We start from the raw sequence: 26085 nt of genomic DNA, 5'->3' as shown, positions 1-26085 counted from the left end.
AAATGTTATAGTGTATTCTTCAGTCTACATAATTACGAATTCGTGGCTTGTATTACATAGGCTTAGTTCACCTATGAAGAAGACAATACTATTTCTTGGCTATAGTTGGCAATACTGTGTCCATTACAAACAGTTTGTTACAATATTCCTCGACACTCTGTGACATTTGGTACAATCCCACACTGTCGTTTAGTGGGAAAAACGAGTGTAAAAGGCATTGCACCAGCTTTTGAATTCAGTTCTGGCTGACAGAACCAAAGACCCCGTTCTGAACAGGCGTTAGGGTCAAATGTAGAGGCATCTCTAGGAACTGTTGTACAGCTGCTGCTATTCATAACATACGGGTACACCGGGTGATCCAGAACTCCACTGACAAAGTTCCTAAGATATGTGATATGTTCTTAATATTTTTGTATAAGGGACCTATATTCTCCTGTAGCTCGCCACACAGTAATAATATAACTATGATTTATTCTGTTTGTTACATCGGTTCCCTTTATGTCTGCCTAAACACTTCCACACAGTGAATTTGGGTGCTTCAAATCAATGTTCCACTCGTCTAGCCTATATATTTCGTATCACAATAGTGGCACGATACCCTGAGAACTTCCGAGAGTTCATACTTGTTATCATTCTTCGATTATTTATTTATTATTTGTGTTTCAATGTTATTTATAGTTATGAAGGCAATTTCCATATTGTTTTTCGACATGTCATTTTTACTAGACGTCCGAACTACCTATGTCATGAGGGTGAAAGTTACTCTCTTCTCTTCGTTACTTTCTGTTCTTTGTCGCAATTTAGTCGCTCTGTTTTCGGTCATTTTCACGTTAGATAAATAGTTTGTTAGAATCCGAGTTGTCCGGTGGCAGCACGTCCTCTGTACATCTTCTTCACAACGAAATGTTAACTTCGTTGATACATATTGGACGCGTTTAACACCTGAAAAAAATAATTGTCTTAGGAGTCAGCAGAAGAAGTCCTACATGCACCAGCTCACGGTATTGCGACCACTATCAAGTGCTCTCATATCTCGTATTTTCTCCATCATTAGCACATTTGTGGCATACGTTTTGTTTACAAGGTGCTGACATTTTCATGGTCGTAGGTTACAGCACCAAAGGAACAGTAATGTAACTGGATGGTCCGAAAAAAGAAAAATGGTACAACTGAGTTTTTCAACTTACCTCCATTGTTTTCTAACGTCTGCGTAGAGGGAACAATAATACAGCAGAAACACAGCAGAAGAGAAGCAAAAGTGAAAGTGGAACGGGTAACATTGATAATAGCACAACAGCTGCCATTCATAACGATTGAAACGTTTGGACAGGAGACAGAGAATATGGTTTAAGCATAAATAAAGAGAGACTAGATCAATGAAAAGTAGTACAACAGAGAATACCGACATACTTAACATCAGAATTGAGAATAAGGCTGTAGTGAATGAGTGAGTTTTGATTCCAGCTCGATTTTCGGGGTGCGTCGATGGCACCAACCAGCCTATTTACAGAATGAGATTTTCACTCTGCAGCGGAGTGTGCGCTGATATGAAACTTCCTGGCAGATTAAAACTGTGTGCCCGACCGAGACTCGAACTCAGGACCTTTGCCTTTCGCGGACAAGTGCTCTACCATCTGAGCTACCGAAGCACGACTCACGCCCGGTACTCACAGCGAAAGGCAAAGGTCCCGAGTTCGAGTCTCGGTCGGCACACAGTTTTAATCTGCCAGGAAGTTTCAGCCTATTTACAGTTTGACATCACTCGTACTTGGCCCATTACTATTATTTGGACACTGAATGTTGGGTCTTATGTTGATCTCCACATTTGGGTCTCATATGACGTGATTTATATTCCTTTCTCAAGAAGTGACTTTAAGCTACGAAACCGGCTGTGGTTCCAAATAAAGGACCGTACAGATAGCTGTTTGCGGTTTTCATTCCGCACAATGTCCGCTCCCGCTAGATGAGTGATCAGCGCGACAGAATGACAATCCTAAGGGCCCGAGTTCGATTCGCGACTGGGTCGGAGATTTTCTTCGCTGAGGGTGTTGTGTTGCACTAATAAGCATCATCTCATCCCCATCGATGCGAAAGTCGCCGAAGTGGCGTCAGATCGATACATCTGCACCCGGCGAACGGTCTACCCGAAGGGAGGCCCTAGTCATATGACAGTATATTCCGAACAATGAAAGAAATCTATCGATGAAATTAGCCGTGACAGAAAACTAAATATGGGAACTAGATGGCACAGGCGTAGAAAGCTATCGTTAAACGTTGTACGGACGAGAAAGAAGCTGCTGTAAGTGTATGTCTAGAATACAGCACGGAGAGTTAATGAAACGTGCACCATCTGCTACTGGAGCACTAAGAAGCTGGAAGCTGGTGATACTTGGTGCTATCCAAAAGTGTTAAAAATTAAAAGTATTAAAGTACGAATGAAGGAGGAGAAACAGGTATACGAAAACTTCTTAGTAGTCGAAAGGACACGTGAGTGAGACACCTGCTATGGAACGGAAGAACAGATTGGAGCTGGGAGCAGGGGAAACATAATCCTTGGGCCTTACAAAAATATAGGATATGGAAAACATCAAGAGTGTGGTAGTTTCGTAGAGATGGGGAGACTAACACAAGATTAGAAACGGTGGAAGGCGGCATCACACCAGAAAAGAAGCGGAAGAATTAAGAAATTGTATAAAAAACTGATCCACTGAGCGATGGTAAAGAAATAGTTCACCATCTTAAAAGTTATATTATTGCAAGTAATCACCGTTTTAAATTTACGAAATGTTACACTTCGTGCTACTATACATGTATTTTTTACTGTGTTGAGAGGCAGTTCACCCCTACAGCACACGTAGCATTAACTACGGACGTCGCTCTGTGAATAAACTTCTCAAAAAAATGGTTCAAATGGCTCTGAGCACTATGGGACTCAACTGCTAAGGTCATAAGTCCCCTAGAACTTAGAACTACTTAAACCTAACTAACCTAAGGACATCACACACATCCATGCCCGAGGCAGGATTCGAACCTGCGACCGTAGCGGTCACGCGGTTCCAGACTGTAGCGCCTTTAACCGCTTGGCCACACCGGCCGGCAATAAACTTTTCCTCAGTGTTATAACACCTATAATTAGTGTAAGTGAACATGGTGTTTCTCTTCAGCCGTTAGGAGAAAAATGCTGAATGTCATGAGTAACTTTTAACGTACGTATAATCAGACCATATTTTCTACAAAACTCATTCCGTATGTATTTTTCTTAGCAAGGTGGATACATGAGTAATGAAATCAATCACCGTATTATATTATTTTGCATTTTTTGAGTTATTTTTGTTATATGAACTATAAGAGATTCGGAAACACTTATGAAGCCCACCAGTGCCCGATGAGTGCGGGCAACCGCCAGAAGCCACACAGAGGTTAACCAACAAACCGTATTGGTGCGACCTGGGATCGAATCGAGGTAGGACTCGCTTTAGGAGCTTCAATCTTCGTTGATCCATTATGGATCGTGGGACGACGGCTGGCATGAACTTCTTGATGCAATTATTTACGAACAGCCGTATGTATTGTAGAAATTTATTTTATTTTATGAATTTCATGTGCTACCAGTTTCGGCATTAGACTGATTCTATCTTCAGGTCCCACTCGTCACAGTCGTAAAATCGCTATACACGGAAGGAGCCATATAACTGGATCCGTGAATCAAATCGTCCTGCAAGAGCTGTTGGTCAGGAGGATTGATTCACGGATCCAGTTATATGGCTCCTTCCGTGTATAGCGATTTTACGACTGTGGGGACCTGAAGATGGCATCTATCTAATGCCGAAACTGGTAGCACATAGAAGTTCATAAAATAAAATAAATTTCTACAACACATACGGCTGTTGGTAAATTATTGCATAAAGACGCTTTAGGAGCAGTCTTCACACGTTACTGCACGGTCAACTTGCTGCTCCTCCTTATTTGGAACTAGCGCAAAACATAAGGTGATAATCAACTGTCTGCATCACTATGTCTGACAGTTTCTTCGTTACGTGAATGAAGCCAGCAAAATTAGACAGTGGCAGGAGGTAGGTATTATATGTATTATGTCGGTTAGATAACTATTCAGATCTTAACGTGCGTAGTATACGTTAATGCTTTAATCAGCGAAGTAAAATTTGATAGGAAATTAACTTCACGTATTTTATCGAAGTAAAATAATACGATATACGTGCTGCTGAACAGGGACCGAGGGTGAAATGAAACCAGTCATGAGTCTATTGAGACACACGCCTACCTGAATCAATGTTCCAAAGCAAGTGGAATCATATACTTGCACTAAGATGACAGTACTTGTTGAGCATTTTTCGAGGGCGTGGCTGGAAGGCACACAGGTCGCGCTTCAGAGCTTCATCCTGCGCCATAATCCTTTTTTTCAGCACCTGGGACGCCTGTAACCACGCCACGCCAACGTTTCAAGCACCGTGTTTATAGGTACTCTTCTGTGCCGTATGGGACGTGCTGGCATAAAGCACAAATATTTACGGTATCATTCTGGGCAGCGTAAATAGCTTTCTTCGTCATTTTATTACGAGCACTACGTAATCACAATAGCTAGAGCTGTGTAATGATGCTAATGATGTTTGCTACCACTGTTACCATATCATCATCACCGTATTACAGGTAAGTATGTAGCGATCTAGCTTGTCCAATACATCAATAATACATAGTTGTCCTATTTTGTTTTATTTCTTTGATGTTTGGAAAAAAAGCATACAACTTGATAAACGCTAACCATAGAGCAGCAATGCGTCCCTCTTAAAGCTTGTACATTTTTACCTACGTAGGATTAGCAACCTGCAGAACGACTAGCGCGAAACAGGAATACATCTTCAGAATGAGATTTTTACCCTGACGCGGAGTGTGCGCTGATATGAAACTTCCTGGCTGATTAAAACTGTGTGCTGGACCTATACTCGAACTCGGGACCTTTACCTTTCGCGAGCAAGTGCTCTACCAACTGAGCTACCCAAGCACCACTCACTCCCCCTCCTCACAGCCTTACTTCTGGCAGTACCTCAAACATTATAGAAGCACTCGTGTGAACCTTCGCAGGAGAGCTTCTATGGAGTGTGTAAGGTAGGAGACGAGGTACTGGCAGAAGTAAAGCTGTGTGAGGAGAGGGCGTGAGTCCTGCTTGGGTAGCTCAGCCGGCACGGTAGTTCAGCGTGTTCGATCAGAGAGCCGGAAGGTTTCTCTAATAAAAAAAACTGAGTGGAAGGATCAACAAACGAAGTTGAATAGGAGTCATGTGACGTCCGCAACGACCAAACAAACCGATAAAAAAAGAAAAAAAAGCACTTGCCCTCGAAAGGCAAGGTCCCGAGTTCGAGTCTCGGTCCGGCACACAGTTTTAATCTTTTTAATCTGGCAGGAAGTTTCAGTAATATGCCTTTCTTTCGTACGAGAATATATTGGACATAAATTTAATATTTGCACTAACAGATTAATAAATTAACTCTGTAGACTACTTTGTAACATACCGGAAGTACAATCATTTTTAGGTATCTCGACGATAATAGAGGAGAATACAGACAATATTATTTTATAATGTCTGAACAAAAGTATGCAGACGCCCTTATGTAATTCGGAAATTACCGCTAGATGCCAGTAAAGGCCGACCCGCCAGTATAAAAGCAGGTGGCTATACTATGTTGTCAGCACAGGAGTGGTAACATCAGAGCGGTTCGTTCAGGAGACCTCAATGACTTCAGACGTGGAGTAGACGTTAGATTTCACCTGAGTAAAGCTGCCCTTCTCGCCTTATTAGTGACGCAAAGTCTAAACACGAAGAAACAATCACAGCAAAACCAAGAACAGAGAGTTCTCATTTGCTGGAAGACAGGGACTGTTGAGCAGTGCGGAGGGCGATGTAAAATATTGTTTGAAATCAGCCAACGGCATCACACGTGAGCTCCAGAGTGCTGCCAGCAGTTAAGTTAACACAATGACTGACCGTAGTGAGTTAAAAAGAATGGAGTGCAATGGTGGAGCAACCCCTGTAGTGAGTGCTAATCGATACTTGAGGTGGTGTATCGAGCGACGCCACTGTACAATGGATGGTTGGAAAGAATGATTTAGACTGATGAATTATTCTGCACAGTTTCGAAATCGACTGAATAAGTGTCCGGCCTGAGAACGTTACCTGCTATCAAGCGTAATGCCAACACTGAAACACGGAGAAGGTGGTGTTACGATATGGGTGTGGTTAGCATGTGGTCCCCTCATTGAGCTTAAGAAAAAGCAAAATGTCGAAGGAATTATAGTAACGGATCGAAGACGATGACTGAATCAGTATAACAATGCACAATGTGTTCAGTAATATCTGTGAGGCAATGATTTGAGGACAACAACATTCCTGACCTAACCAGAGGTCACGGTGGTCGAGCGGTTCTAGGCGCTTCAGTCTGGAACCGCGCGACCGCTACGGTGGCAGGTTCGAATCCTGCCTCGGGCATGGATGTGTGTGATGTCCTTATGTTAGTTAGACTTGAGTAGTTCCAAGTTCTAGGCGACTGATGACCTCAGATGTTAAGTCCCCTAGTGCTCAGAGACATTTGAACCATTTTTTAACCAGAGATCCGACCTAAACACACTGGAACAGGTGTGGGATGGATTAAACGTCGACTTCGCTCCAGATCCGTATGACCCACGCCAATAGGTTCCATTGTTATCCGCTCTTGAGGAAGAATCAGCTGGCATTCGCACACAGACATTAAGATACCTCATTGAAAGTGACCCCAGCAGAGTCCAAGCTGTTCTAAAAGCGAACAGCAGACGTACCCTATAACAATGTCCACTGACGGATTTTCGCTAACATTTGATCAGACATTGTACGTTTGTAACATTTAAAATGATTCGTCATTGTTGCCGTCGGTTGCATCGTTTGAGATCGGCAGCGACGCAGGTATATGTCAAGCAAGTCATCAACATTGCTCGAGACACATTGCCTATGAATTAAGTAAAAGTTTTTTCCCATCCCCTCTGTTCCGACAACGCCCGACCTGGACAGAAGTCAGCAAACCCAGATAACACGTCCTAGAGAAATGAGGGACCCCTCTGGTGAACACTGCAAATAATATCTAATCATATCTACATTCCGGAGTTGTAGCAACACGGAAACCTGGTAAGCAGCAAAACTGCGATTTGACCTGAAGGCCTGTCACCCTTGAAACATGTGAGTAAAAGAGAATGGTACGTCTAATCAAACAAACTAGAATGCTGAAAATGTTCAAATGTGTGTGAATTCCTGATGTACGAAACGGCTGAGGTCATTGGTCCCTAGACTTACACATTACATAAACTAACTGAAACTAACTTATTCTAACAACAACACACACACCCAAGTCCGAGGGAGGACTCGAACTTCCGGTGGGAGGGGCCGCGCAATCCGTGACATGGCACCTCAAACCGCGCGGCCACTCCACGCAGCTGTGAGTCGTTGCATCCTCTCACATGGGAAATACAAACTGGATAAACGAAACACTTGCTCAATTATGAATGAGGTAAATCTCATCCTTACTGAGAAAATGCATCCATTACCAGCTTTCACGAACATACGACTGTTTCTCTCTACCTCTGGGTTTCTAGAAGTATTCCCGGCAGATAGAATATTGCATCTTTGAGGTGTACTTCCGGAACAAAGTCATTTATCTTCCGATATTTTGGATGATAACCGTATAGCTGTGACAGCTGAATTCGTTCAATAAAAAGTACTTGTGGTGTTATAAAAACTTTCAAGTACCATATCGTGCCCTAGATTCAACCAAAGTAGGTTTCGCTAGAGCTTGTATTGATACAGTATTGTCCTACCTCCCTACTGCAGCCCCGAAGAAGACCCATAACGTAATTTCTTCGGTTTCCCTCGAAGACAGCAAAGGACAACAAAATTTTTGCAGGAAGTGGTTTGGCAAATTACCACGAACGATAGTAAATAAGAGCTCCGAAGGTCCAACGGTACCAACCGACTGCCGTGTCATCTTCAATCGATAGGTGTTACTGGATGCGGATATGGAGGCTCGTGAGGTCAGCACACCGCTTTCTCGGCTGTTGGGTTTCCGTGACCGGAGCCGCTACTTCTCAGTCAAGTAGCCCCTCATTCGGCTTTACAATGGCTGAGAGTACCTGCTTGCCAAAAGTGGTTGGCAGTCCCAAACTGTCACCTACCTATCGAGGTGCTACCCAAGCCCAACAGAGTTTGACTTCGGTGATCTGACATTCGGTGTTACCACTGCGGCAAGTCGTTTCACGCCTTATCATTTAGAAATGATGTAATTCAGTAGCGACGTCTATACATACAGCTGCGTGACAGAGTCAAAATTTCGGCGGAATTAATTATGGTGTGATAAACATGTCTCAAAATAAAAACACCAGACTAAGAAGCTGGAAGTAGTGGTTGTTTATATATATTTGTGCCATCTCACCTTATTCTATGGTAGACTATATTTTTTGCTTCTAAAGTGTATGGTGGCTGTATGTATGCGTATCAAGGCCAATACGTTAACGAAGTATTATAATTTCGCTATTCAGTGCCAGGGGTAGAATGTGACCTACTCTATAGTTGTATTCAAAATATTGGAGATTTTGCTGACGAAAGCAGGCATTACAGTGACGAAAAGGAATGACGGTATATTTTTTGCCAAACGAGAACAAGTGTAAGTTCTGGAAAATAACTACGATACTTTTATTTTTCTTCCTGTGTATCTGAAGTGTAACTATCTGACAAAGAACAAATGGTTCTAAATGTGTACCCAAATGGACAAAAAAGGTCTTAAAAACGTACCGTCTGTTTAGTATTGGCATATATTTTGAACCATATCATTTGACGTATAAATTGGAAATAATATAGTAAGTTGCTGACAACTGTTGCAAATGTCTTGCTAAAAGTTGTCACTTTTAAGAGCATTTTGCGTTTGTAGTATTGTACCGTGAGCCACATAGTCATGTACATACTGTCTATCAAAATTACCTTTGATGACATGTGTCATTCTTCTTTTAATCATAATAATACACTCCTGGAAATGGAAAAAAGAACACATTGACACCGGTGTGTCAGACCCACCATACTTGCTCCGGACACTGCGAGAGGGCTGTACAAGCAATGATCACACGCACGGCACAGCGGACACACCAGGAACCGCGGTGTTGGCCGTCGAATGGCGCTAGCTGCGCAGCATTTGTGCACCGCCGCCGTCAGTGTCAGCCAGTTTGCCGTGGTATACGGAGCTCCATCGCAGTCTTTAACACTGGTAGCATGCCGCGACAGCGTGGACGTGAACCGTATGTGCAGTTGACGGACTTTGAACGAGGGCGTATAGTGGGCATGCGGGAGGCCGGGTGGACGTACCGCCGAATTGCTCAACACGTGGGGCGTGAGGTCTCCACAGTACATCGATGTTGTCGCCAGTGGTCAGCGGAAGGTGCACGTGCCCGTCGACCTGGGACCGGACCGCAGCGACGCACGGATGCACGCCAAGACCGTAGGATCCTACGCAATGCCGTAGGGGACCGCACCGCCACTTCTCAGCAAATTAGGGACACTGTTGCTCCTGGGGTATCGGCGAGGACCATTCGCAACCGTCTCCATGAAGCTGGGCTACGGTCCCGCACACCGTTAGGCCGTCTTCCGCTCACGCCCCAACATCGTGCAGCCCGCCTCCAGTGGTGTCGCGACAGGCGTGAATGGAGGGACGAATGGAGACGTGTCGTCTTCAGCGATGAGAGTCGCTTCTGCCTTGGTGCCAATGATGGTCGTATGCGTGTTTGGCGCCGTGCAGGTGAGCGCCACAATCAGGACTGCATACGACCGAGGCACACAGGGCCAACACCCGGCATCATGGTGTGGGGAGCGATCTCCTACACTGGCCGTACACCACTGGTGATCGTCGAGGGGACACTGAATAGTGCACGGTACATCCAAACCGTCATCGAACCCATCGTTCTACCATTCCTAGACCGGCAAGGGAACTTGCTGTTCCAACAGGACAATGCACGTCCGCATGTATCCCGTGCCACCCAACGTGCTCTAGAAGGTGTAAGTCAACTACCCTGGCCAGCATGATCTCCGGATCTGTCCCCCATTGAGCATGTTTGGGACTGGATGAAGCGTCGTCTCACGCGGTCTGCACGTCCAGCACGAACGCTGGTCCAACTGAGGCGCCAGGTGGAAATGGCATGGCAAGCCGTTCCACAGGACTACATCCAGCATCTCTACGATCGTCTCCATGGGAGAATAGCAGCCTGCATTGCTGCGAAAGGTGGATATACACTGTACTAGTGCCGACATTGTGCATGCTCTGTTGCCTGTGTCTATGTGCCTGTGGTTCTGTTAGTGTGATCATGTGATCTATCTGACCCCAGGAATGTGTCAATAAAGTTTCCCCTTCCTGGGACAATGAATTCACGGTGTTCTTATTTCAATTTCCAGGAGTGTATATCTGAATTTATACAGGGTGATTCAAACGCCATCTCCCGTAAGACAAATAGGGTGAACCGGAACTACACCGATAATTTCTCAGAGATGATAGTGTGCATTAACAGAAGAAAAATAATTGTTATAAATATGAGCTCAAAAATGCATACCTTACAAGCTATGAGCACTTTTTCATCTTCAACAAATGCTCACAGCTCTTAAGGTATGCACGTCTGAACCCATGTTTACTGGACATTATTTTCTAATTATCATCTACACTACTGCCTCTCAAAACGCGGAAAACAAAGAAACTGCAGTAGAAGAGATTTGTTTCACGGTACACTGTTGCCTCTGGAAGATAGTCGGGAGAGTTCTGGTTTTACCTATTTGTCCTCTAGGATAAGACTTCAAATCACCCTATAGAGATAACGAACGTAGTAATGAAGCTGGAGGATGTAACATAAGTACCAAAGCACAAAAAACCTAATAACGCAACAAATAACGTTACGCATTGCTTAGGGTATTAAAATATTCTCTAAGTTCATAGTTTAAATATTTTAATTTCTTATCCTACGACGCCATATGTAAAATGCATTATTAATTATTATTTTTATCACTGTACTGTGTGATAAAAGGAAAAATGTTATTGTATTAGTAAGGAGATGTGATTTCAAGTTGGTATATGGATCACCCGTATTAGTTCGTACGGCATATTTCCCTAAATTTGCTGTGTATTACTTATTCCGTTTCCTTTATAAACTTCTTGATAATATTACTTGCATTCGAATTTGTCATTAATGCCTAAGTGTGACGCGTTTAGCTTGTAGATATTATTGTTATAGAATGGAAAACGTTGTCTGATAAAGTTATGGAGCAGCAGTGAAGAAACTTCTCGCCGAATCACGCTACGGTGTGTGTACTTGTGTAACTTTGTCGTTGAACCCTTCTTCATGGTACAGCCTGCGTTTACCGACATTGTTGACAAAATGAGATTCGTTAGCCAATGCAATCAGTGAAAGCCGACGAACCCCCAGTTGGCTTTTTTCTTTCAGAGAGCGCTCCTAAATGAATGAGCTCCAGGAACTTGATGAAATTCCGTCGGCGCTCATTATCTGCGAATGGTGGCAATTTCCATTGTTTCGTGTAGCAAGCAAGGAAACGAATGACTCTCGGTTCGCCTCTAATATAGCGAGTCCGTCGCAACAGTAGGGTCGACGCAATTAACAGGAGCCATCTGCGAGTAACGAGGCTGAAACCAGTTTTTATATGACACTGGAACGTCTGATTGCCCTTCGTACAGAGCCTGCACAGCACCGAGGCCGATGTTCTGGCGGCCACCATGTTTTTACCAGGCTGCGCACTGGATGTACTATTAGGGAGCGTTAGTAGCGAAAGCGCAGTCATCTAGCAAGAGATGGAGTTGGTAAGAGATACCCAAGTAATATTTTTAACATGTGGTGTGATCTCAGATTAAAGCATATGGTGTTCATACAGTGTTACATTAATTTGAGAAAAAATGAGCCTGCCACCAAGGTACGTGTATTTCTCCTACAGTGGAAGAAATAGTGACAGATTAGTCAATGATTCGATATTTTCGAATAAACGAGAATCGGCCAAAATTTAAGAGAGATAGGAGCGATTTCAGCTTTTCCTTTTGTGATATTCTTCATCGAAGTTAGGAACCACGCTTATTTATTCACTTATTTTGAGGCATCGGCCTTCTCATCGCATTGCTATGGCTAGCCACAAATTAAATTCCTTTCTTCTGCGAAACTCTCCATCTCAAAGTAGCATATACACCGTACGTTCTCTGTCATTTGTTGTATATATTCCTATCTTTCCGTAGAGCTTTTACCCTCTTAGCTGCTTTTAAGGTCATGGAAGTTATGTCATATTTGGACAGAGGACGTATTTTCCCGTTCCTTCTGCTTGTCAGCGTTTTCAGTACGTTTTCTTTCTCCACTGATGCTGCAGAGAACCTCCTCATTCTCTATCTTATTTTCAGTATCCTTCTACAATACCACATCTCACTAGATTAGATTTTCTTCTTGTCTTGTTTTCCTAGAGTCCACGATTCTGTACAATATAAACGCACATTCTCAAAAATTACTTCCTCAAATGAAGGCCTATTTTTGATACTAGTACACTTGTTTTGTCCAAGAACGCCATCCTTGCCTGGACTAGTCTACTTTTTATGCCCTCCTTACTTTAGCCATCGTATATTTTGCTTCCAACGATATGAACATTGTCTACTTTGTCGCCACCATTTTTTATCTTAAATTTATCGTTACTCTCGTTTCTCCTATTCCTCATTATTCTTCGGCACTCTAAATCTATATTAGACTGCTGACTTCTTTCCAATGGTTCTCTAATTCTTCCTCAGTCTCACTGATATACTTTGATATCGTTGTACATTTGTTATCCTTTTACCCTGAATTTTAATCCCAGCCGGCTGGAGTAGCCGAGTGGTTCTAGGCTCTACAGTCTGGAACCGCTCGACCGCTACGGTCGCAGGTTCTAATTCTGCCTCGGGCATGGATGTGTGTGATGTCCTTAGGTTAGTTAGATTTAAATAGTTCTAAGTTCTAGGGGACTGATGACCTCAGAAGTTAAGCCCCATAGTGGTCAGAGCCATTTGAGCCATTTTTTTTAATCCCACTCTTGAACCTTTCTTTTATTTCCCTCATTAGTTCTTCGATGTTTATGTTGCAGAACAAGGCTAAAAGATTACATTCCTGACTTACAGTTTAGAAATTGTCTTTCATTGTTATTGTTCCGTGTTGTTATTTCAACATATTTATTATTACTCGTCTTTCCCTACAGTCTATATAGCTACTTCTCTGAGAATTTCGATCTTGCACCGTTTGACAGTGTCCAACACTTGTTCTACGTCGACAGATCCTGTGAACGCGTCTTGGTTTTTCTTAGAGTTTCCTTTCATTATCAAGAGCAGAATTGCCTCTCTGCTACTTTTACTTATCCTAAAGCCAAAGTGACTGGTAATTTTCTGTCGATTGTTCTGCATATTACTTGGATGCATGAGCTGTTAAGCTTTGAGGTTGTTCTCGCACTTATTTGCACTTGCTATCCTGAGGATTGTATGGACGACATTTTACCGAGAAGTGTGATGTACGTTTCCAGCACAGCAGATTCTATACACCAACTTTTATTTGCCACATCCTCCAATGTTTTCAGAAACTACGAATGTTATTTATCATTTTTCTTTTGTTCGATCACAAGTCTTCCGAAGTTCGATTAAGTTCCCACTGTACAACTGGATCCTCTGTCTCATCCATATAGATCATCTTCTTCTGTGACGTTATCAAACAAACTTGTAGAAGTCTTCAGTGTACTCTGGCGCTCTCTCCTCTACGCCTTCTTTCGTCGTTCGCGGGAAGTATTTCATCTGTCAATAAAGGTGTCGTCACTGTTTCGTCACTGTTGTATTTTTCCTTGATTCGAATGATCAGCCCTCTTCAGCTGAAATGCTTACTGTGGCATCCATTACCAGATGGTCTACAGCCTTAGAAAACTTAAAATCCATCTCATTCCTGACTACTTTAGTATCCCACTTGTTTCCACAAGGATTCTTATGGACCATAGCTTTAAGCTTCAGGCTACTCTTCTTCATTACTAAATTGTGATCCAAGTCACAATCTGCTCCTTGGTACGCCTTACAATTCAAAAACTAATTACCTGCTGGAATCTTCTGGTGTCTGTTGCTTCTATTATTTTTGAACGGGGCATTCTCGATTCTGAAATCAGTTGGAGCAAACAATTTTTTTATCCTTTCTCATTCCTACTACTAACAAGCACCGTCTCCGGTAACTCTTTCTTTGATTCCTTCCCCAACCACTACGTTCTATTTCCTCATGATCGTTAGATTATCATGTCCGTTTACGTACTGAATTATCAGTTAAATATTTCCGCATACTTTCTGTACCTTTTTTATCTTTTACTTGCATGCTGACATGTATGCCTGAACTATTCTCGTTGATGTAGGTTTGTTGCCGGTTCCGAGAAGAACAACCGCATTATTGAGCTATTCGCAGTAACCTCCTCTCTATTCTATCTTCTTATTGATTACGATTGCATTTACATCATTTTCTGAGTTTTTAATGTTACCCTACAGTCGTCTGACTTGAAACACTTATTTTCCATTTCACTTCACTGGGTGAAGTCTGTTGACTCATTAAATCTCTTAAAGAAAATTCCGTGAGAAGTATGTTGTTGTTGTTGTGGTCTTCAGTCCTGAGACTGGTTTGATGCAGCTCTCCATGCTACTCTATCCTGTGCAAGCTTCTTCATCTCCCAGTACCTACTGCAACCTACATCCTTCTGAATCTGCTTAGTGTATTCTTCTCTTGGTCTCCCTCTACGATTTTTACCTCCACGCTGTCCTCCAATACTAAATTGGTGATGTCTTGATGTCTCAGAACATGTCCTACCAACCAATCCCTTCTTCTCGTCAAGTTGTGCCACAAACTTTTCTTCTCCCCAATCCTAATACTTACTCATTAGTTATGTGATCTACCCATCTAATCTTCAGCATTCTTCTGTAGCACCACATTTCGAAAGCTTCTATTCTATTCTTGTCCGAACTATTTATCGTCCATGTTTCACTTCCATACATGGCTACACTCCATACAAATACTTTCAGAAATGACTTCCTGACACTTAAATCTATACTCGATGTTAACAAATTTCTTTTCTTCAGAAACGCTTTCCTTGCCATTGCTAGTCTACATTTTATATCCTCTCTAGTTCGACCATCATCAGTTATTTTGCTCCCCAAATAGCAAAACTCCTTTACTACTTTAAGTGTCTCATTTCCTAATCTAATTCTCTCAGCATCACCCGACTTAATTCGACTACATTCCATTATCCTCGTTTTGCTTTTGTTGATGTTCATCTTATATCCTCCTTTCAAGACGCTATCCATTCCATTCAACTGCTCCTTTGCTGTCTCTGACAGCATTACAATGTCATCGGCGAACCTCAAAGTTTTTATGTGTAAACTGATTTTTTTTAAATTCCAGAAACAACAATAAAAAGTTTGTGACAAGAAAAAATCATGTTCAGTTATAGAAGAAGGTGAGCCGTGCTGCGGCTCGCTTTGTGCTGTTTGCAGGTTTCCGCCCTCTGTTGGAGGCCAGACTGTATCGTTTAGTTGGCATGGTAGTGGTGGTTTCTCTTCTTGTCGTGTTGACTGGCGCCACTCCGTTTTGCAAGTGATGCCTGTCCGCTAGTGGCAGCAGCGACGGTTATCGATATGCAGTAATTGTTGCCCTATGTTTGCGGCGACATCGTTGTTTTTCCAGGTAGTGTGAGTGTGGAGTTCGGTTGGGGCCAGGTCCGCGCAGTGCGAGAACACGCAGGGATCGCTGGCAGCACACAAGGACTGCCGGATGTAAGGGATGTGCTCACTAGGGTACAAAACCTCGTCGTAAACCGGAGCCAGCAAGCTTTAAGATGAGTGCACTAGAACTGAAGTACAGAAACCTCGAACATTTTGATACCTCGCGATTTTCCAGTGACTTGGGTCGTGTTGCTGCTCGTAGTGTCGCCAGGGCGAAGAGCAGCGAGTGGAGTGCTTGGGAAAGGTGGATCTGATTAGCTTTCCTCGACTTCTTATTACTATTTACTGCGTTCGGTTTGTCACAATTTGTTAAGTTCAACCAGCGGTATTTTTTATGCCTGGTGGCTGCTAACGCCCCAGTTACCTGCCCTAGGCGTCGGTGTATGTAACAGCAGGGTACGTTTCCTTGCCTTGCCGCTGCTGTCCGGTAACGCGTGTAGTATTGGCAGCTTCCTTGATTGTAGGCCGGTTGGTGATTCTTCTACTCTGGCGGTAGTGATCCCTTTCTCGTCCCAGTTGCTCTAGGCACAGTATTCTGGGGACGTAATGCAGATCGCCGGTTCCGGCTTTGGCGTATTGTTGCATCGTTGCATTTGGTTCATCGGACGTCAGGTAGTTTCAGGAAGATTATCATTAGTCTTTCGTTAGACTGCCACTAGTCGAGTTACCATCTCGTGAAGTGAATGCTGCCTATCTCATCACACACGGAAGTGTTTGTTCTCAGAGGTCGATTCTTGGAGCACTGTCTGTGACTGGTCCTTGTGTTTTATTATTATATTATTTACTATAAAACCTTGTAATGCCCACATTAAAGGTTATGTGTGCCTAGTTAATAGTTCTGGTCATCTTCTGGAATAAATCTAGCAGTGTAAGGGTTGTGTTACAAGGTTTACTATTATTTGATTTCACCCACTTGGTGATCAGTTTTTTTTAAAATTAACATTTGCTATTGTATTTGCTGTTTTAAGGCAGGTTTATAATTTTTTTATATAATTGCCGTTGCTGGCGTCTAAGGCCTTCAGCCGTAATTGTGGTTATTTGCCTTAAAATTCTAATTAGGTATTTGTGTGTTAGCAGTAAGCCTTAAGACCTTATTTACAGCCATGTCTGGCGTCTGATGCATTCTGCTGTGTTTTGGCCTACTTACCTGTAATATTTTAATATCTGTAAGTTGTAAATAGCAGCGAGTTCTTAAACATTCTTAATTTACTGCTATTCTTGGTGTAAAAGGCCTTCACCCGTAATCACAGTGGCTTGTTTTTAAAACATTATCTGTTGTATGTGTATTTGATGGTGATTTGCTAAACAGTAACGCACTGAAAACACTATTATTTTACACAGTTTTTCATTCCTTCATTAGTAACATGTAGTTTTTATTTATTGTTGAGACTGGAACTACTGGTTTAAAATAAATGGGCATCACTATTAAAGGCAATCAATACCTACTGACTACGGCCTCGTCCAAAATTCTAACCGAATCCTGCCTTCCCCTGACTACCAAGTCTCTGAAGGTTTTCAAAATACGACTAAAGCAGAAATCTACATATTCAAATCTTGCTTTCGAGTTAAAATGGGAAACAAGTCATGATAACATAGTATCTCAGAAGTCTGGTCATTTGTACAAAGCTGTGCACAATTTGCGTATGGATTTTTCCATTATACATACTCAAATATCCAGTCATATCGCTATACTGTATATAGTAAGAAGTAACTGTATTACAACTAACAATATATATTATCTTTCTACAGAGAAAAGAATAAGGGCTGTAAGTTTCAAATTGCAATTGTAAACGTATCAAGTTGGGCACATATAATTCTTTTCTTCATCTTTTATTTCTTTTGTTCTGCTCATTCAGAAATATTGGGAAGTATGTTGAAGGTGCATGTTATTGTAAATGGAGATAAATATAACTATCGTTCTATATTTCAATAGATCGTCAAATTTCACATAATACCCCGACGTATGACTTTCACCTACTCACATTTTAACTGTTCTTCCTGTTTTGGGGCACATCTTATGCGACAATGGATTTCTACAAAAGCATTCAGGGGATATTTATAACTCAATGGTAAAAATGGAAGATTAGAGTTGGACGTCGCATTGACGGCGAGGTCATTATAGGCAGCATCTGAATCATGTCCATGCTTATGACGTGTTTAGTTATACATGATGTGATTAGTTATACATAAAGGATTTCTTAGATGGGGTAGTAGCATTTTCACTGATGATTCTAAGAAAATGCAGAAATCTTGGATAAAACTGTCACTTGCCATAACGTTTGTCGACAAATGCTGTTTTAAGTCACTAATATCTTAACAAGCTTGAAGATTTCCGCCATTTAATATTTGTGTGATAATGTCTGTGTTGAATAAACTAGACTCGGTCTGCCTCTGTTAATTATCTCCTCTACTGCTCCTTGCAGAACATTGGTTTTCCTTGATTTACCAGCAAATTTTCCTTGACAAGTTATGCCTACCCTTATGACCTTACCTATTATGCTTAGTTCTTCATTATTGGGTAGACGTTTTATCCACTTAATTTTTAAATTTCTTTGTTAGCACCACATTTCAGAATTATTCTAGGTTCCTCACTTTCGAATGCCCAGAGTCATTATTTCACTTCCATTTCTCTTTTGTTTGGGTCATCACTCTTCTGACTGGCTTGATGCGGCCAGCCAAGAATCATTCTCCTGTGCCAACCTCTTCATCTCAGAGCAGCACTTGCATCCTACACCCTGAATTATTCGCTGGAGTATTCGAGTCTCTGTCTTCCACTCAGTTTTTCCCCCCTACAGCTCCCTCTAGTACCATGGAAGACATTCCCTCATGTACGAGGTGCATTCGAGTTCTAAGGCCTCCGATTTTTTTTCTAATTAACTACTCACCCGAAATCGATGAAACTGGCGTTACTTCTCAACGTAATCGCCCTGCAGACGTACACATTTTTCACAACGCTGACGCCATGATTCCATGGCAGCGGCGAAGGCTTCTTTAGGAGTCTGTTTTGACCACTGGGAAATCGCTGAGGCCATAGCAGCACGGCTGGTGAATGCGCGGCCACGGAGAGTGTCTTTCATCGTTGGAAAAAGCCAAAAGCCACTAGGGGCCAGGTCAGGTGAGTAGGGAGCATGAGGAATCACTTCAAAGTTGTTAACACGAAGAAACTGTTGCGTAACATTAGCTCGATGTGCGGGTGCGTTGTCTTGGTGAAACAGCACACGCGCAGCCCTTCCCGGACGTTTTTGTTGCAGTGCAGGAAGGAATTTGTTCTTCAAAACATTTTCGTAGGATGCACCCGTTACCATAGTGCCCTTTGGAATGCAATGGGTAAGGATTACGCCCTCGCTGTCCCAGAACATGGACACCATAATTTTTTCAGCACTGGCGGTTACTGAATCTGTGCTTCCATTGAGCTGACTGGCGCTTTGTTTCTGGATTGAAAAATGGCATCCACGTCTCATCCATTGTCACAACCAATGAAAAGAAAGTCCCATTCATGCTGTTGTTGCGCGTCAACATTTCTTGGCAACATGCCAAAGGGGCAGCCATGTGGCCGTCCGTCAGCATTCGTGGCACCCACCTGGATGACACTTTTTGCATTTTCAGGTCGTCATGCAGGATTGTGTGCACAGAACCCACAGAAATGCCAACTCTGGAGGCGATCTGCTCAACAGTCATTCGGCGATCCCTCCAAAACAATTCTCTCCGTTTTCTCGATCACGTCGTCAGACCGGCTTGTGCGAGCCCGAGGTTGTTTCGGTTTGTTGTCACACGATGTTCTGCCTTCATTAAACTGCCGCACCCAAGAACGCACTTCCGACACATCCATAACTCCATCACCACATGTCTCCTTCAAATGTCGATGAATTTCAATTGCTTTCACACCACGCAAATTCAGAAAACGAATGATTGCACGCTGTTCAAGTAAGGAAAACGTCGCCATTTTAAGTACTTAAAACAGTTCTCATTCTCGCCGCTGGCGGTAAAATTCCATCTGTCGTATGGTGCTGCCATCTCTGGGACGTATTGACAATGAACGCGGCCTCATTTTAAAACAATGTGCATGTTTCTATCTCTTTCCAGTCCGGAGAAAAAAAATCGGAGGCCTTAGAACTTGAATGCACCTCGTATTAACAGATTTGCTATCATCCTGTCCCTTTTCCTTGACAGTGTTTTTCCACATATTTATTTCCTCTCCGATTCTGTGCTAAACCTCATCATTCCTTACTTTATCAGTCCACCCAATTTTCGACATTCGACTGCAGCACTACATCTCCAATGCTTCGGTTCTCTGCTGTTCCGGTTTTCCCACAGTCCATGTTTCACTACCATACAATGCTGTACTCCAGTTGTACATTCTCAGAAATTTCTTCCTGAAATTACGGGCTATATTTGATACTAGTAGACTTCTCTTGGCCAGGAATGCCATTTTTACCAGTGCTAGTCTGCTTTTTATGTCCTCCTTGCTCTGTCCGTCATTGATTAGTTTGCTGCCTAGGTAGCAGAATTCCTTAACCTCATCTTCTTCGTGACGATAAATACTGATTATAAGTCTCTCGATGTTCTCATTTCTGCTGCTTCTCATTACCTTCGTCTTTCTTCGATTTACTCTCAATCCATATTCTGTATTCATTAGATGGTTCACTCTGCTCACCAGATCATGTAATACTTCTTCACTTTCACTAAGGATGGCAATGTCATCAGTGAATCGTATCACTGATATCCTTTGACTTGAATTTTAATGCCAGCCCTATACCTTTCTTTTATTTCCATCATTGCTTCTTCGATGCACAGATTGAACAGTAGGGGCGAAAGACTACATCCCTGCATTACACCCTTTTTAATCCGACGACTTCGTTCTTGATCGTCCACTATCATTATTCCCCTTCGGCTCTTGTACATAATGTATATTACCCGTCTCTCCATATAGCTTACCCCTATTTTTCTCAGAACTACGAGCATATTGCACCATTTTACATTGTCGAACGCTTTTTCTAGCTTGTTCTACGTACTTGTCTAGATTTTTCTTGAGTCATGCTTCAATTATCAACGGCAACGTCGTAATTGCCTCTCTGGTGCCTTTAACTTTTCTAAAGCCGAACTGACCGTGATCTAGCACATCCTCAACTCTTCGGAATTGTGTGGATGATATTTTTCCGAAAGTCAGATGGTATGTCGCCAGACTCATACATTCTACATTCTTACTGTGAATACTCGTTTTCTTACAGCTTCTCCAAATGATTTTAAAAATTCTCCTGGAATGTTATCCATCCCCTCTGCCTTATTAGACCGTAAGTCCCCCAAAGCTCCCTAAAATGCTGTTTCTAATACTGGATTCCCTACTTCTTCTAAATCGACTCCTTTTCCTTCTTCTATCTCACCAGACAAATCTTCCCCCTCGTACAGGCTTTCAGTGTACTCTTTCCATCTATGCGCTCTCTCCTCTGCATTTAACAGTAGTATTTCCGTTCCACTCTTAATGTTACCACCCTTGCTTTTAATTTCACCGAAGGTTGTTCTGAATTTCCTGTATGCTGAGTTAGTCCTTCCGCCAATCATTTCTTTTTCGATTTCTTTACATTCTTCATGCAGGCGTTTCGTCTTAGCCTCCCTGCACATCCTGTTTATTTCATTCCTCGACAAGTTGTATTTCTGTATTTCCGAGATTCCCGGAACATGTTTGTACTTCCTCCTTTCATCGCTCAACTAAAGTATTTCTTCTGTTACACAGGGTTACTTCGCAGTTACCTTGTTTGTACCTATATTTTTCTTTCCCACGTCTGTGGCTGCCCTTTATGGATATGTTCATTCTTCTTCAACTCTACTGCCTACTGAGCTGTTCCTTATTGCTGTATCTCTTGCCTTAAAAAACTTGAATCGTATCTCGTCATGCCTTAGTACTTCTGTGTCCCATATCTCTGCCTATTGTTTCTTCCTGACTAATCTATTAATCTTCATCCTATTATTCATCACTACTACATTGTGATCTGAGTCTATATCTGCTGCTGGGTATGCCTTACAATCGAGTATCTAATTTCGGAATCCCTGTCTGACCATAATGTAATCTAACTGAAATCATCCTGTATCACCGGGCCTTTTCCAAGTATAGCTTTGCGATTGTTGAACAGAGTATTCGCTGTTACTAGCTGAAATTTATTACAGAACTCAGTCCTTTTCCTCTCATTCCTTGTCCTAAGTCCACATTCTCCTGTAACCTATTCTTCATGTCCTTCCCCTACAACTGCATTCCAGTGTCCTATGACTATTAAATTTTCACCTCCATTTACATCTGTACTAACGTTTCAGTATCCTCATATACTTTCTCTCTCTCATCGTCTTCAGCTTGCGTCATCGCCATGTATTTCTCGACTATCGTTGTCGGTTTGCTGTCGATTCTGATAAGAACAACCGAACACGGAACTGTTCACAGTAACACTCTTTGCCCTACCTTCCTACTCATAACGAATCCTAATCTCGTTATACCATTTTCTATATACTATACTCATACTCTATATACTATACTCTATATACTCTATATACTATACTCATACGACCAGAAATCCTTGTCTTTTCCATTTCACTTCTCGGACCTGTACTGTATCTATATTGAGCCTTTGCATTTCTCTTTTCAGATTTTCTTCTGAGATTCGACACCCCGATTCATAGAACGTTATCCTTCCGTTGATTATTCAATATTTTTTTCTCATGGTAACCTCCCCCTTGGCAGTCCCCTCCCGGAGATCCGAATGGGGGACTATTCTGGAATCTTTTGCCAATGGAGGGACCATCATCACACTTCTTCAATTAGAGGCCTCATGTCCTATGGAGAGACGTTATGTGCCTTTAATGCAGTGGTTTTCCATTCCCTTCTTCATCCTCACGCCGTTGATCATTGCTGATTCTTCCAGCTTTAGGGACAGTTTCCCACCTGCAGGACAAGAGAGTGCCCTGAATCTCTGTCTGCATCTCCGCCCTCTTTGACAAGGCCGTTGGCAGAATGAGGGTGACTTGTCTTCGGCCGCCAATGCTGATTACGAATCAAAATTTAAGCAGTGTCGGGTTTCAAAGGCGGTCCGAGGAAGTTTCTGATTAATAAACAAACACGCTACCGTTAGATCACGGGTGCTGATTTGACTTCCATCCAAGAAACATAAGAAAGACACCGACGGAAATCTGAAACATTAGTAGCGGACGTCTGGAGTTGTTCACACTACTTAATTATTTGGGAATAACCAGTAGCCCATCCTCTCACCCCCACTTCATTACAGAATCAAACTCCATCTGTATCTGAGATTTTAGATCCTCTTCTGTATTTATATTTTTGGGTATTGTTTTATTTTGACTTGATAATCACTTCATATTTTCACCTAATTTTAATCTATATACTCATTATCATTTGTAGATTCCATTTTTATTTCACGCATATTTCCGTCACTTTTCTCTGTACACAATTCACGAACCACATGATGTGGACTCCATATGTTAGCATCTTTGGACTCCATAGCTCATACTGTTTGTGTGTGTGCATCTATTCCAATTTTGTGATCCAGTTACCAGGCCTACTACATAAAATTTAAACTTAAGTGTTTACATAATTATTTCAACATTTCCAAAATGTATGTGGTAAATGGAACTGCTGTTAAATTTACGACACCTCATGCAACTGCCCCTTGATAGCATGTCACAGCTTTATATTACTGAATGGGTTTAAAACTTCCCACGTCATTACCTTTAAAATTTTCACTTCTAGTCTTTATCTGCTTCATAATAACGTGTATTATACTTGACGAATGGCTGTTTTCGGAATGTCTGAAAATGATAATGAGCCCAAAGAGCAAGAGCAAGAGCAATAAATAATGTTTTTACAGCCAAATGCGGAATGGTCTCATTTAATAATTACTAACGAGCTATTAGCTGCCACTTAGAGGTCGTTATGGAGAAGATACCTGCTGTCCTAAAATACGAGTATTTTGATAAGTGCGTTACCTGTGGTGGTGAAGTTGCAGAGGACAATGTTGACGGCCATGGCGAGCAGGGGCGCTGCAGCTGCTGGTCTCATGGCGGCAAGCGCATCGCGAGGCTGCTGCGGTTGACCGCCCTGAAACACAAGAGACGCGCACACAGTCACATACCACCACTGTCACCTGTACCGCGCTCCTCACAACAGCAACGCTCATATCAACTAAGGCCGACTCCTATCTCAACATGTGTTGTTCGCCCACGGTAGCTGAATTGTCAGTGTGACGGATTTCAATCCTCTGGGCCCGGGTTCGATTCCCGGCTGGGTCGGGGAATTATCTCTACCCGGGGACTGGGTGCTATGCTGCCCTCATCATCATCCTATCATCCTCATCGACTGCAGGTCGCCGAAGTGCCGTCAACTTGAAAGAGCGGCACCCGGCGAGCGGTCTGACCGACGGGGGACCCTAACCATACGAATAAATAAATAAATCTCAACATGTGTTCATAAAAAATGCTTCGTAGATAACTCAGTACAAGATCTACTACTTGTCGATCGACCGAGGCTTGAAACACATAAAATCATTGTGAGACGTGGCCAGGATTCTGCTCATTGACATTAACCATCAATGAACCTGTTGAAAAAGGCAGACGCGACTAGGTATTTGAAATTATAAGAGAGGACATCATAGAAATGCGCCAACTAATTCGCTGGCGAAATGATACCTGTCAGAGAGAATGGGCGTCGCGTCCACAGCTATTTTGCAAACATCAAGGAAACGTATAGATCTTACACGGGCCTTGGTCCATTTCTTCTAGTGCCATGGTCCACACCCACAACACCTCCATCGATTTGATCTCAGCCGAACGCCCATGTGGACCTGCGTAGAACTAGAAAGTCCTGAATGTGACACTTTACACTGTGACAGGCTGGTACACATACGACTCCGAAATGAGGATGACAACATAGCGCAAATTCTACGACAACCGTACGATTGGAGCATACTGAATAAAATAACCGATAATGTATCACGTACGTTACACGAATTATACAAACAAGAACAAACACATAGAAAAATAAGAGCAAGCTCATAAACGAACATCATACTTCCAATGACAGAGACACAGACACAAATGTAGAAATATTCTCAACTGCTGAAACAGATAGAATCAGTGAGATTAACCTACAAACCTAGATGTGAGATAAAACCAAATTAAGGAACACAGAAAAGGACTAACTGTCAATTTAATACATGCAGAAACGTATTGAGTAATATGTGTAATTTAAGTGATATACTTTTTATTAAGCTTAGGAAAATGATGCAATTGGTTATTTAACTTAGATGAGGTTTTACTATACAGACATTAGAAACACCATGTACACAACATGTAGAGATAAGGAAATCAGAAGTGCACAAATAATGTACCGATTATGCCTTTGTGTAAAGCACAAATTACCTGTAACAAATATAATGTAAGAGCAGTACAATATACTCCTGTACACATCGGTTTATCAAATTCAATGTAATCGTATGGCTCGGGCTCCCCGCCGGGCAGGCCGTTCGCCGGGTGCCGGTCTTTCAATTTGACGCCACTTCAGCGACCTGCAGTCGATGAGGATGATTATGATGATGATTACAGCACAGCACCCAGTCCCTGGGCGGAGAAAATTCCCCCAACCAGCCGGGAATCGAAACCGGGCCCAGAGGATTGACAATCCGTCACGCTGACCATTCAGCTACCGGAGGCGGACAGTTTTACCAAGTGAGTGTTGAAGATATTTAGTAAGAATGTGACAGATTCGATGATTTTCCGAGCCGTCGCACCCAAGATAGCTAGGTGGTGGGATTCCTAATAAAAATCTATGTAATTTCCTATTATTTTTTATTTATCATTTTTAAATGCAATTTTCTTGTTATTTTAGAAAGTTTTTTTTTTTTTCTAATGCATGATATGTCATAAAGTATAGTATATCACAACCTCTTTCCATCTTCCTCAATTACTATCTTCATGTCATAAACAGAAAATTATAAGATTTTCATTTCGTAATTGCTTTTAAGTCCGTATGTATTTAAAGTTGCAATATTATTAATTCTTATTACTAATAAGAAATATCAAATACGCTCCACATTCTGTGGGTGTAAAATTTCATATTGTGAAAATACGCCTTGTCTTAGTAATTTGATGGCAGGTCATGTGTAAATGGCAGCAGCAAATAAATGAATTAGATACCAGGCGCTCAACTGCTGAAACCCTACTTCTTTACCTGGTACTTCGGCCGTTTAGCCTTAGGCCGTCTTTCGACTGAGTC

General features: G+C 42.2%; 1 protein-coding gene across 1 annotated transcript in view; it reads right to left on the bottom strand.

Annotated features, from left to right (window-relative positions):
* Positions 1-26085, bottom strand: part of LOC126176995 (uncharacterized) — a 434921-nt gene that overhangs the window by 280944 nt on the left and 127892 nt on the right. Inside the window, exon 2 of the mRNA XM_049924207.1 lies at positions 23802-23913. Within this exon, the coding sequence (XP_049780164.1) occupies positions 23802-23874 (73 nt within the window). The 5' untranslated portion in view covers positions 23875-23913. The remainder of the gene's footprint in view (positions 1-23801; positions 23914-26085) is intronic.

This window comes from Schistocerca cancellata, chromosome 3 (genome assembly GCF_023864275.1).
Source record: "Schistocerca cancellata isolate TAMUIC-IGC-003103 chromosome 3, iqSchCanc2.1, whole genome shotgun sequence".
NCBI classification, from domain to species: Eukaryota; Metazoa; Arthropoda; class Insecta; order Orthoptera; family Acrididae; genus Schistocerca; species Schistocerca cancellata.
Note: the sequence above shows the minus strand (reverse complement) of the source record. Positions and strands in the feature narration are given on the sequence as shown.